This window comes from Thamnophis elegans, chromosome 11 (assembly GCF_009769535.1).
Source record: "Thamnophis elegans isolate rThaEle1 chromosome 11, rThaEle1.pri, whole genome shotgun sequence".
Lineage (NCBI taxonomy): Eukaryota > Metazoa > Chordata > Lepidosauria > Squamata > Colubridae > Thamnophis > Thamnophis elegans.
This window is the reverse complement of record NC_045551.1, coordinates 29412932-29426867: the sequence shown is the minus strand read 5'-3', so window position 1 is coordinate 29426867 and position 13936 is coordinate 29412932. Positions and strand designations below refer to the sequence as shown.

Genomic DNA, 13936 nt, shown 5'->3' with positions numbered 1-13936 from the left:
TGAATCACTGGAACTGTGATTTCTTCACCACCAATATGTAATATTAAAATATAGGTGTGACAATGCACTGGACAGGTGCCAGCTCTAGCTTCTGTTTTACACATTATAATCTCTAGTGATTTGGTTGCCTTTTGCCATCTCAGTCATTCATAAACAAGTATAAAAATTTGGACATGACTTGGGATATGCAAAGAGAACAGTAGCAAAGGATTATGGCTGTTAACACGATCATCTTTATAAAAACATTTAGAAATCCCAAACCATCTAGAAAGTCAACTTCAGCCCAGTTCAGTTGAAAGAGAATTATATCATCTGACCAAGTGGATTACATTACAAATGTACACATTTAAAATTTAAAATGTGTTAGAATATGAAATTGTATCTGTATAATAAAAAATCTTATAGTGCAGCTTGTAAAAAGCAGATTAATATCCGAATCCATAGAAGATCACACCAACGTTAAGGCATATTTTTTCCTATCCGCATTTCAAAATAAGCAATGATATTTTAAAGTGGGGGGTGGGGGAAGCAAGGATTTGAGGAAATTATTTGATGTGGAAGAAAGTCAGATAGATAGATAGATAGATAGATAGATAGATAGATAGATAGATAGATAGATAGATAGATGGATGGATGGATGGATGGATGGATGGATGGATGGATGGATGGGTGGGTGGGTGGGTGGGTGGGTGGGTGGATGGGTGGGTGGATGGATGGATGGATGGATGGATGGATGGATGGGGTGGGCTTTTTAGACTCTGAAATTGTGTTTTCATATTTAGATGGCAAGTGCAAAATATTCCATAGGGAAAACAGATTATTTTTTGGTACATATCAATCTTATTTTAGTCTGTATCACTTTTTGACTGTTAAATAAGCTGTCCCAGAAAATGGAGCAGCTATCACTGAATTATTACAAACTACAAAAAGGTAATATGCCTTATGTTCAAGAGTTGATAAGACATTTGAAATACATACATACATACAGTGAGCCTAACATTTGAAATATGAAAACAATTATGTTTGTGATCATAGGCATGCTGGTTTTAAGGTATTGAAAAAAAATAATATCAGATTAATTTTATATTTCTTTGGAAGGAGCAAAAATGCCAAAATTAAGAATTAAAGAAATCACTCCAGTTTTTTTTTAAGTTGCTGAAAATGAAATGATCAAATCCTTGGATTTTGAAAAATGGAGACCATATCAATTTAACCTTTGTTTTTATGAAAGAAAACTCTTAATTCTACATAAGGTTAAAGAATTTGTTTTTAATCACAGACAAAAACATTATGATTACAAAATGGATGGTTAAATTTAAAACCACCATACATACAATTCTAGTTGGGAATGTTTTGCCCACTATCATCACTGCCACCACTGCTGGCAGACTGGTAGCTCAAACTATGTCCATACTTGCTCATGTGACTGAACAGTGAATTCCTGAAGTATGAGTGATGCTGCACAGCTTGGGTCAGTGAGACAGGTTGAATTCCCATAGCAAACCACATCATTTTCTCCCCATGACCTCTAGGACATTACATCAGGAATCCCAACAAGTCTGCAGCTTTCTGTCCAGAGTCTTTTCTGCAACTCAACATCATAAGAGACATCAGCAGATTTTGTCCTTTTTTCGTTGTAAAGGTAGCATCCGCCAACTCCTTCCAGTTCTGGTGAAACTGCTGCATAGGTTGATGTAGATGCACCTTCTTCTGGTGTCTGTGGATTTGAGAAATTAAACACAATTAAAGATTGAAAATATAAAGAATGTAAACAATTAAGATGAAAGCAAGAACTTTTTTTACATTTTCTGCATGTGTAATTAAGAATTATTCTAATTTCTATGCCATTACCTAGCAGTTGAGAGAGAAAATAAATCAGAAGAATGATACTAACCATACCACTTATTTCTAAAGAAGTGAGTTAAAAAAGAAAAGAAGAAACCATAACAGACAATAAGAATCTCAATATATGATTAAAGTGGCATGACTGAAAAAGTTACAAGATTACAGCGGCCATTCAAAAACAAGGATGAAAAATTCTGATATTATTAATAAATTCCTTTATTTGGGATGCTTTTCTATTTATTAGAAAAGCTTACAATAACAGTAGGACCTTAAAAACTTATTTTCAGTCATTGTACAACAATATATTTTCAAGTATGATTCTACAGATGTTTTGAAAATCTAAACCCTTTCCAAATGTCAGCCTCCACTTTTTGCTTAAATATGCAAGTGGGAAATGATTAGAGGTCACTGCATATCTGAAGATATACTGAAAAGACAAGCTTCTTTACTACAATGGATTTGGTCCAAGATTTTTCAATCTCTATGCAGCAACATTATACGCTATCTGCAAATCATCCCTTCTTCAGAAACAGAATTAATGCATTTCTGAAAGCAAGCAATGATACTGCAGTCTCTAGCGTAATTAGTTCTTTTACCAAGATGACAAGTTCTGTAATCAGCCATAAACAGATGAAAGTGTAAGTTATATGTATAATGCATTTTGTTAGTTAAAACACACAAGCCAGATATCATGAAAACCAGATTGTCAGCAAATTGTGGCATTTAATCCAGAACAGCAAGGTAAAATCAAAAGATTTAATTTAGAATTATCACCAAACTAATATGTGTCAGAAGAAAAATCAAATCAGAAGCAATTTTTTTCTAATTGGTGTGATATTATTGCTTCACATTTAACAGTTTAATGGAAGTATTATTAAAATATTCCTAGCTTTTTTTAAAATTATGCATTTAAACTTTTTTCTTTGTGTATCTATTATTACACTTCTAACTGATGCCAATGGGTTGTCATACATAATTAGACCAAAGCAGGAGTTTTAATTTGCTGACACTGAGAATGGAAACTTATTCTACAGAGTTCACTGAAACTTATAACCATCTGAAACAGTAAGCAAAAACAAAGTTGACTTTTTAAAAATGAAAACAACAACAAAATCATTTAGAACTTGTGAATTAAAAGACAGAAGTGGAAAAATAAAATTATAGTCTTCAAAAGCAGTTGTAATAATGAATTAGGAACACATTTTAGCACCAAAACAATTCAGATATACTTTCTCGAAGACTTTTGTGGTAATTTTACACAAAAATCTGCTTCTTCCATTCTATCTTGATTTCCACATACAGTATGACATTTGAAGCAGGCATTTGGCTACTGATGTTAACTGAAGTGATATGTTTTCTAAACTCAGCAAGTGCACAATTTTGACACATTTTATAGGTCAATCTGAACAATGGACCTGAAAGAACTCCATGTCCCCTACCTATTCTCACAGAGCAATAGATGCCTCATGAACAGACAATTCTTTTACCCACCAATATTCTTTCTCTGAATATAGTTTATCCTGTTGTTTCCACCCAATCAAATCCACATCCTAACTAGTAGTCCCACATTTCATGTTTATTTAATAAAACTGTAGAGAGCCCTAACAAAAGGAAACAACAAGAAACAAACCCTGGAAAAGGACACAGCATTAGCAAAAGGCTTAGGTTGATTCTTCTCTGACTCAATGGAGTATAAGAGAGAGGGGGGAACACAAAAAAATTGCAAGGTTCTATTCAATATTACCCATTTCAATAGAATATAATTATTGTATTTCTGTGGAGTTGGTTTCTTAATCTGACCTATCTTAGAGTTAGTAAAAACAGAAATCTGGAGCACTATGACAAATTTCTATTCCACAATGGATAGGAACAGCTTCAGATAAAACCGAATATTGTATATTGTATAGCAATTCCTAATAAAGATGTTTACCTAAGGCTACATGATGCTTCTCAGGAATGAGCTCACATAGCAAGCAAATAAAGGCAGAACTTGGTAGAGAAATCATGAGAACCCAAAACAAGAATTCATGACTAGAGAGTAATTCATTGTGAGGGCATTACTGCTTCTTCAAATTGTTTAGATGAAACTATTATATCTTGAATAATTGCAAGTTGTATGTTCTGAAAGAGACTGGTTGACAGTGAGATTGCTTCTTACTGAACAAGCCAAGGCTGTAGAAATTTTTAGAAGAATATAAGACAAATAGTTTTCAAAGTGGAAAATAGAGGAAACCCTTGGATTCAACCCTTGAATCTTTGCCAATATGATAAATAGTTCAGGATGATGAAGCTATAGCCCTAAGAACCAGAAAATCATTTACAGCAAAAATTCCTATTATCAAAGTCCTATGCAAATTAGTTCCCACCCTCACATATCTACCATAATCATCAGCCAATATCAGTTCTGGTTGTAAGTGGGGGTTACAATTCCATTTTTTTTAAATGTTCACTGAAATGAATTCTTACAAAATATTTGCAGATTAAAATATTGCATAGACTTTTCCAAAGATGCTTTTCTTGAAATTAGACTACATCTTGATTCATTTCTTTAAAATAATGAAATAATGAAATCTTTATCTTCTTTTATGAGTGTTTGCTTCATTTATATTCCATGTTAGGCATTTAAAATCCATTGTATGTCAAAAATTAATCTGCACATTGTGAGTCTTTTCCTCCCTTGAGCCTCAGCTGCTTCATTCACAAGAAGACTACATAATGTCCATCCCGTATTCCTCCTCACATGGAATAGTTCACTACTGCTCTATCTAGAGGTATTTAGTCTATCACAGATCCTCATATGAAGCCCAAATTCTGGGCTCTTTTCCAGTTTTGGAGATGAAAGGGGTGAATGAATGGTAAAAGAATACTATTATCATGGATAACAGGAATGAATGAATAAAGGTTGCCTCTTTCAAGCCCCAGATTTAAAATCAAGGTATTTGGCATAAAAGACAGGGAGAAGCTGTGGTCCAGTAAATTGAATACTTTCTATTCACTGACTATATTTCAGAATTATTATGGCTATCATGCCAATATGGTAGGAAGATACAAATTACAAAATGTCAACAAAAATGGGCTTATCTAAATTATAGTGTAATTTGCACTATGTCTTCCTTTTTGCTTGTCTCACTTTTGCAACGTAGTAAGCCAAATGTAGATCAGCTCTGGTTCTGCTTTCATCTAGGGCTGTTCAGAAAGTGCTGGGAATCCAGAATAGATGTATTCATGCTAATAAAATTATGTTGCATCTTGAAAATGATTTGGTTGCTTCAGGTGGGCCACAACAATATGCTCCAAATATAAATTTATATTAGCTATTATCTTGCCATGGTATGCCATTTTGCCATACAGTACATATGATTAAAGTTAAACACTGAAGACCCAATGTTTGGTGCTTACAAATGTCACATTAAAAGACTGAAGTCAACAGAAAATGAAAAAAAATCTGCTTCCCCACTTCTTCAAGCACATAGTTACCTCTTATTTATTTTCCAAGTTGGCACACATAACAATAGTACTTTTATGACAATACTATTAATGAAGAGGGATGCAGTGGCTAGAGGAACACAGTGGCTCAGGTGGCTAAGACGCTGAGCTGTTGATCAAAGGTTGGCAGTTCAGCAGTTCGAACTCCCTAGTGCCGCGTAACAGGGTGAGCTCCTGTACTTGTCTCAGCTTCTGCCAACCTAGCAGTTTTGAAAGTATGTAAAATGCAAGTAGAAAAATAGGAACCACCTTTGGTGGGAAGGTAACAGCATTATGGCCACGTTTGGAATTTAGTTCATGACGGCCACACGGACCATGGAGACATCTTTGGGACAGCGCTGGCTCTTTAGGTTTGAAACGGAGATGAGCACTGCCCCCTACAGTCAGGAACAACTAGCACGTATGTGCAAGGGGAACCTTTAGCTTTTACCTTAATAATGAAGATTTTAAAAATCTTTGCTGGATTTTTGCTCAGCTTCCCATATAGAAAAAATTATAAATGTATGGCTGAAACAGTTGGCATGATATACAGACTGTAAGTGTGTAACTTAAATGCTTATAAAGTCTGTATCTCAGCTACTGTATTCACTGTTACATATTGCCCGCATTATTCTGGTATTTTGCAAAATTCAAATACATCAGGAAATCTTATATCTGTCTTTATAAAACTTCACTGGTTATTTTATTAGCATCGTATTAGTAATGAAATTAAGCACAGTTTCAAAAAGTGTCACGCTTGTCCTGGCATAGCAATGCTGATGGACGGGCAAAAAGCAAATAAAATAAAAATTCAATTACAGATGCCTGAATTGTCAGGCACACAAAAAAACAACTTTAAAAATATGAACTTATAATTGTAACATATTGATTAGTTTTTCTAGATTTTAACTTCAGTTGGGGACAGTTAATTCTCCTATACTTACCATTTTTAATCCAGCCCATATATAATATCTTAAACATATTTTAGTAAATGCTCACTACCGTGTTTTCCCCAAAAATAAGAAAATAATCTTATTTCTTTGACCCGCAAAATAAGCGCTTGGCCTTATTTCGAGGAGATCTTATTATTTTTTGAGGTGCAGGAAATGGCAAGCATGGTCACCCATGGCTGCTGCTGTTGTTGCAATACTTTCAGACATGGCTTATTTTTGAGGGAGGGGTTATTTTAGCGCATGCCATCGACCATGGTATCCTTCTGCGATGACTGCAGGAGGTGGGAGGCACTGTCCTACGGTGGTTCTCCTCTTACCTCTCGGACAGGTCGCAGCGGTGTTGGTCGGAGGGCAGAGATCGACCCCTAGGCCCCTGAATTATGGGGTGCCGTAGGATTCGGTCCTGTCCCCCCTCCTGTTTAATATTACATGAAGCCGCTGGGTGAGATCATCGACGGCGCGGGATAAAATACCAGTTGTATCTGTCCGCCCCGTGCCAACTCAGTGAAGCGGTTGACGTGGATGTGCCAGTGCCTTGAGGCTGTTAGGGTCTGGATGGGGGATAACAAGCTTGCACTCAATCCGGATAAGACGAGTGGCTGGTGTGTTTCCCTCCCACTAATTGGCCAAGTTTTCCATCTCTCAGGCTGGGGGATCAAACAGTATGCCCCTCAGACAGGGTTCGCAATTTGGGAGTCCTCCTGGACCCACAGCTGACTTTCGAACACCACTTGTCGGCCTGTGTCCAGGGGGGCATTTGCCCAGGTTCGCCTGGTGCACCAGTTGTGTCCCTACCTGAACCGGGAGGCCCTCACAACAGTCACTCGTGCCCTTGTGACCTCTAGACTGGACTACTGCAACGTGCTCTACATGGGGCAGCCCTTGAAGAGCATTCAGAGACTTCAGCTTGCCCAGAATGCAGCCGCGCGAGCGATTGTGGGTGCACCTCGGTTCACCCACGTAACACCTATCCTCCGCGAGCTGCACTGGCTGCCTATTGGTCTTCGGATACGCTTCAAGGTGCTAGTCGTCACTTATAAAGCCCTTCATGGTACTGGACCTGGGTACTTGAGAGACCGCCTGCTGCCAATTACCTCCAATAGACCGATCAGATCCCACAGATTAGGCCTCCTCCGAATTCCATCCGCCGGCCAATGTCGACTGGCGACTACCCGGAGGAGAGCCTTCTCTGTGGCTGCTCCGACCCTCTGGAACGAGCTCCCCGTGGAGATTCGAACCCTCACCACCCTCCAGGCCTTCCGCAAAGCCCTTAAAACCTTGCCTCTCCGACAGGCCTGGGGCTAAAGAGTTTTTGCCCCCCTTCTCGAATGGTATGGTTGTTGTGTGTTTTTAAATTTTCTATTGTTATGTCTTGTCTTTTTCATCCCCCTGTCTGTACCCCCTTCCCTGATTGAATTGTGAGCTTCCCTGAGTCTCCTTCGGGGAAAAGGGCGGCATATAAATGTAATCAATCAATCAATCAATGCGCTCAAAAGCCTGATTGGGCTTATTATTCAGGGAGGTGTTGTTTTCAGGGAAACAGGGTAGCATTAAAATTATGTGTAAATCTCGATTGGGAAGGAGAAGAGAGAAGATTAATATCTCCATGTTTTCTTAGTACTTTTTCACCTTAGATATTTTCCCACTCCTGAAAATAATTGCTTTTCTCAAAACAAAACAAAACAAAAAACCTCCACAACTTTGAAATAATGCTCCATGAAATTTAATATGCGCAACTTTGCCCAGAAATCAGTAGAAATGCTGGCAGCCTCTCGTTTATTGCTACTCCAGGCTTGTAAAGGGGAAAAGTTGTATTCTCAAAACTAAAACCAAAATAAATGCTTAACTAAAGACTTAGACCAATAAATGTACAAAAAGCCTAAAAGCATCCGGTGTTAAACTATATAATATTGTTCCCAACAATCTATGCAATCACCAAACATTTTGGCTGAAAGCTAGAAAACTTGTATTTGCTGCAGAACTAATAAATAATGCGGAACTGTTTCCTCCTCCTTTCCATCTCTAGTGGAGAGTTAAAAATCATACTAATAAGGTAACACAGCAGGCTATAAAGTGCTGCATATTAAAAATGTATTTCAGTTATCTCTTAAAATAAAGGCCTTTGAAGGAAGGGCCTGCAACATAATCTTCTGGGAAGGAGGATAAAATTAATTGGGTTTGCATTGCAGTGCAAACATATACTTCTCATAAACTGAAGAGCAGTTAAGGGTTTACAATTCACTTCCAGATTTTGTGATGCAGCCTGAAACTCAAAATGCATATACAGATCAGGGTAAAATGAGAAAAGCCTATTTAAAACTGCATATAGTCATATGCTAAGGAAAGGCTTGAGATTTCCAACCTCTTTTCGTTGTCCAGAAGCATTTCCTGATGTTCTGTTCAGCCCACACTTAGCACAAGTTGTAACTGGTGGCGTCCCCTGCTAGTTTCCTTTTTGAATCTGGGCTAAGAAATTAAGCATTTTTCTTTTCTGGATGGAGCAGGATATATGGTGTCCACTTATTGATGTGCTGGTAAATGTTTAAGAAACTGGCTCTACTATCTCCATTGCTGCCAATGTGTTGCACCCCTAGTTCCAGAGCAGCTGATTTGTGCCATAAGAGTCATGGCTTAGCTCTGCTCTCAATTGACTCCCTGAAAATTTAACAATTAGCTCTCATGAGCATTCATACATACATATGCACAAATACACACACACACAGAGAGAATATATAATTGGTATGGAGAATTTTGCAAAATGAAGTGCAACGGGTAAAACAGTCAGCATTGCTTTTGTTAGCAAAAGTCAGAAAACATCGCTTTTGTAATAGCAGAAAGAGATGGGTTGAAGTTGCTTTCCTAGTGGGTTGGCACTAGAGGATGTAGTTGTTCATCCCAACTGTGAAAGTCAGTATTCACACTGGGGCAAGCTGGTTGTGTAGATCAGTTGTATGATTTCATTGCACATTAGAATCAAGTTAAGGATGGGGGATCTCTTGTGCTTTTATTCACTTCCTGAAGTTATTCAGCAAGGCAAAGGCAGCAAGTTGAAAGGGGAATAGGAAAACATGGCTGACATCAAGCAAATAGTATTTGACTTGGACCTATGGAACAAGTCAGCCAAATACACATCGCTGTTACATTGCTTCCACTGCTATTCCCAACTCACTGCCCAGGAGTGCCTGATATAGAAAGATGAGTTTTGACACATTATCTTCATAGTAATGGATGGGAGATGTAAGAACATCGGTTTTCAAGTACACCATGGCATTGGTTTGGATTTTTTGCACACATCCTCCTGAGCTACTCAGTCTTACCTGGCACTTAATTTTCCCATCAGCAGATGCTCGAAACTGTTTATTCTGAAATTCTGCTATTACTGAGAAATCAGTCTAATGGAATCACCACAAAAACTAAGAAATTCCTCATTATTACAACCACAGTTGCAATGATGAAGAGTCTGATGCAAATGATTTTGATCCAGTGTTAGTTAATATTTTGATCAGATCCATGTTGCATTCTATACTATATGTATTTATGTTTACACATTGCTCCTTTGCACTTTTCAGTCTTTTAATTCATTAATAGTAGTTTCTTCATGATTCAGGTTAGCTTTCACCAGATATAAGTTAAATGGAAATTCCCTGTCACTACTATATGAAATCATTGAAAATATCTGAAATTTACTTTTAGGATAATTCTACTTCTTGAGTTGATGGGTGATATTAAATAATAGACCTGTTCTTAATTCATCTCTTCAATTATTTTAACCCAGATGCTTTTTACAGAATTGCTATAATCACACATTTGGATATCAGTGCAGACATGGGTATTTTCAACAGTTGCTATGCATTTCTGTGACTTCTATTCTTTTTCAAAGAATTGCATTGTTCAATAGCTAGATGTAATGAGTCATTCCTCCAGGTATCCATAACTCCTATTAAATCACCTTACTACTACAAGGTGTTCAAGCTGATTTTGTTTATTTCTCATACTCTGAGGATTACTGTACAGACAATAAATGACCCAAAAGGCACAATATAAGAAGAACAAAGATGAGACCAACAGTTGAAAAATATAATATAAAATTCAATAGGGTACAGTGTACAGGTCATAAACTATTCTGGTTCAACACTACCATAATTTTGAATGGTCATTAAATGAACAATTGTTAAGTGAGGACTACCTGTAAAATAATTTATCCGAAGACAAGAGCTGTTTGTGCCCTTGAGTTAATTTTTTTTAATCTGATGGCTTAATTTACTAAGAGTTCAGTATAAATCTTAAGAGCTATCTGTTCCTTTCCAAGCCAATTGGCTGGAAAGAATGACAGGAATAGAAAGAAGATCACGGAAAAAGAGACTGTCAGAGAAAGAGAAACTAAGTGTCACTCATAAATATTTGTTACTGATGCTACTGGCTTTAGCATCATTTGCAATGTTACCACTGATATAAAAATGGCTGCATGTTCTGATTTACAATATGGTGATAGGATATACTGGGAGATAAGAAACAGTGGCAGAAAGAGCAATCATGCATCTAAGTGTTGGCAGTATGAGCAGCAAATCTCCAGCATTTCTGACAGAATCTTTCCCAATTCTACCTATAACCTCTTCTACACGCACCAAACATATCCTAATATGTCTCTAATAAAAGTATGATTAGAATTGCATTAAAGTAGAGAAAAATACTTGAGAGCCAGCTATGAAGTAATCTTGACCTTCTTCTGAATGAGAACAAAATGCATGTGAGTACTTGTAGGAAATGGCCAGAAGAAATGAAATAAAATGAAAATGCAGAAGGCCTAGCAGTCTGGTAATCTATATTGTGAATCTGTGTGATGGGTAAATCAAAGGAATACTAAAAGCCAACTAAAGTAATCCTATGTATATGGACAGGTGCTGAACTTCATTCTCATCAATTTCTACTTCACTGTTATGATAGAAGCCAATTTATATATATATATATATATATATATATATATATATATATATATATATATATATATATATATATATATATATATATATATATATATATATATATATGCCCAACAGAAGACCCCTCAAAGGTGGTATTCAGCAGGTTGTGATCAGTTCTGGAGAATCGGTAGCGGCAATTTTGAGTAATTCGGAGAACCAGTAAATACCACATCTGATTGCCCTGCCCCCATTTATTCTCTGCCTCCCGAGTCCCAGCTGATCGGGAGGGAATGGGGATTTTGCAGTACCCTTCTCTTGCCATACCCACCAAGCCATGCCTACAGAACTGCTAGTAAAAAAAATTGAATCCCACCACTGAGACACCTGCTATAACATCTTCCTTTACTATCCTTTTATGTTCCACTGCAAGGCACAATAAAGTTTTTAAGAAAGCTGAGATAGAATTAGTAGACTAAACCACACAGTTGGAAATACATTTTTAAAATAACTAATATCCTTAATGAATGAATTAAATTTTTTAACCCTTAACATCTTAAACTGTGTTCATTAAGAGGATTGCAGTCATTAGTAAAATTTGCAAAAGCCTTAGTTCTGGAACACAGATGGAGAAGAAAGAAAAGTTAATTTTTATTCAAACAAAACATCTCACGTCACTCTGCGTGATAAATTACTTTAATTATTTTCATTTTGCTAAACCTATGTTCCTGTAATTTTAAGCAGGTAATAATGTCCGTTGTTTTAAACAGTTTATACAGCTTTGAGAACAAAGAGTTACAAGGAAACAAATATTGAAAATGGGATGTGAATGATATATTTCTGCAACACTTTTGAACCACACAGCACTGCAGGCTAATAATTGGGCTGTTTTTTAACTTTGATTTTGTAGTTAATAAATAAGCTGTATGTATTTATTTCAATGTCAGGGTATTTTTACATTGTTCTAATGGATTATTTGAGCTTAATCAAACAGAATATCAGGCTGTTTTAAAAATTGGAACAAACAGATTTTGGTTTGCAAGACATATTCAAGCTGAAAGTGGCTCATGGCAGTGTAGTCTGGAATAATTTTGTAGATTAATTACCACATTTTCCTGGGCTTTTTAACTTGACAGCAATATAACTATTTCATTTTTAAATTTGCTTTTTGAGGGGCATAATGGCTCAGTGGTTAAAGATGCTGAGCAGGGTTGAAGATCTAGGTGCCACCCAATGGAGTGAGCTCCCAGTATTTGCCCCAGCATCTGCCAACCTAGCAGTCTGAAATCATGCAAATGCGAATAAATAGATACAACTACAGTGAGAAGGTAACAGCATTCGGTACACTTTGATGAATAGTCATGCTGGCCACATGACCATAGAAATGTTTTCAAACAATGCTGGCTAAGAAACGGAGATGAGCACCGCCCCCTAGAGTTGGACACAACCAGACAGGGGAAACCTTTATCTTTACTTTTTAGCTTATTTGGTTTTAATTATATATGTATCTATTTTACTGGTCTGCAGCTGAAAATAAAACTTTTCTTCCTCAAAATTAGGAGTTACACTAATAGTCTAAATCAGCAATTCTCAATATGGGTCATACACTTACTTCCCCAGGACACGATGCCATATTTCTAGGGGGTTCTGAATGGAGCACCCAATCTTAACTGCCAAAGGCATGGTCAATTCCTCACATCTGTGATAATTTTAGCACTATTAAATTAATAAACAGTGGAAATCATGTATTTATAGTACCTTTTCCCCAGCTAACTATGGAGGTAGTTAGTATAAATATAGCTCAGAATGGGGCCATGTGTAATAAAGGTTGAGAACCATTAGTCTACATCAGTGGTCCCCAACCTTTTTATCACCGCGGACCAGTCAGCCTTTGATAATTTTACCGTGGCCCACTGAGCGCGTGCAGGGGTGGGGGGGGTTGTTCCCTCTCTTCCCAGGAGCTTTCAAAAGCACGGCCCAGGAGCCTTTGCGCTGCAGCGAACACCAGAAGCCCAAAGCAGCATATATAGTCTAATAAATAAATATTGTGCCATTTTTTCCTGCAACAACAGTGAGATTGGTTCATCTGAGAGCAAATGACCAAATTACCCAGTGGACTTTTAGGTGAGGGACACCATTGACGGGGGGGGGGGGGATGTTTGATTTAAAAAAATTGTTTCACTTAACAAATGTGGCAAGAAAAATTGTAAAATGGGGCAAAAACAATCAATTTCTCACTTAACAACATACATTTTGGGCTCAATTGTGGTCGTGCATTGAGGACTACCTGCACTTACCTTCAGTGTTACTTCATTCTACTGTAGCATTAAATTTCATATAGAACAAGCTTGTTCTTTCAGAATTGTGGAATTGTTATATAACTGTCTACCTTTAGAAAAGTTTCTCTTGAGTTAAACTCAGCTCCTATAATTTTATTGATGTGTCGTAATTTTCTTAGCAGTAGTATGAAAATTGTCATTGTTGCTTTTGGACAATTTTTAATATTTTACTATTAAATATACAGTACTGAGATTCCCAGGTGGGTTCCCCTCCAATTATTAGCCAGGTTCAACCCTGCTCATCTTTTTGAGAGCAGGCAAAAACAGCCAGGTTACATCCCTACAAATTGAAAGCTCTCTCTCTCTATCTCTCTCCCTCCCTTCCTCTCTCTCTGTCACTCTGTGTATGTGTGTGTGTGTCTATCTCTCACTCACTCACTTAATCACACACTCTGTGTGTGTCTGTCTCTCCCTC

The 13936-nt window shown here is 37.1% G+C and overlaps 1 protein-coding gene across 1 annotated transcript in view; it reads right to left on the bottom strand.

Annotated features, from left to right (window-relative positions):
* Positions 1–1249: 1249 nt before the first annotated feature.
* The window catches only part of LOC116514742 (dehydrogenase/reductase SDR family member on chromosome X-like), a 127917-nt gene continuing 115230 nt past the window's right edge, over positions 1250–13936 (bottom strand). Inside the window, 1 exon segment of the mRNA XM_032226425.1 lies at positions 1250–1717. Within this exon segment, the coding sequence (XP_032082316.1) occupies positions 1529–1717 (189 nt within the window). The 3' untranslated portion in view covers positions 1250–1528.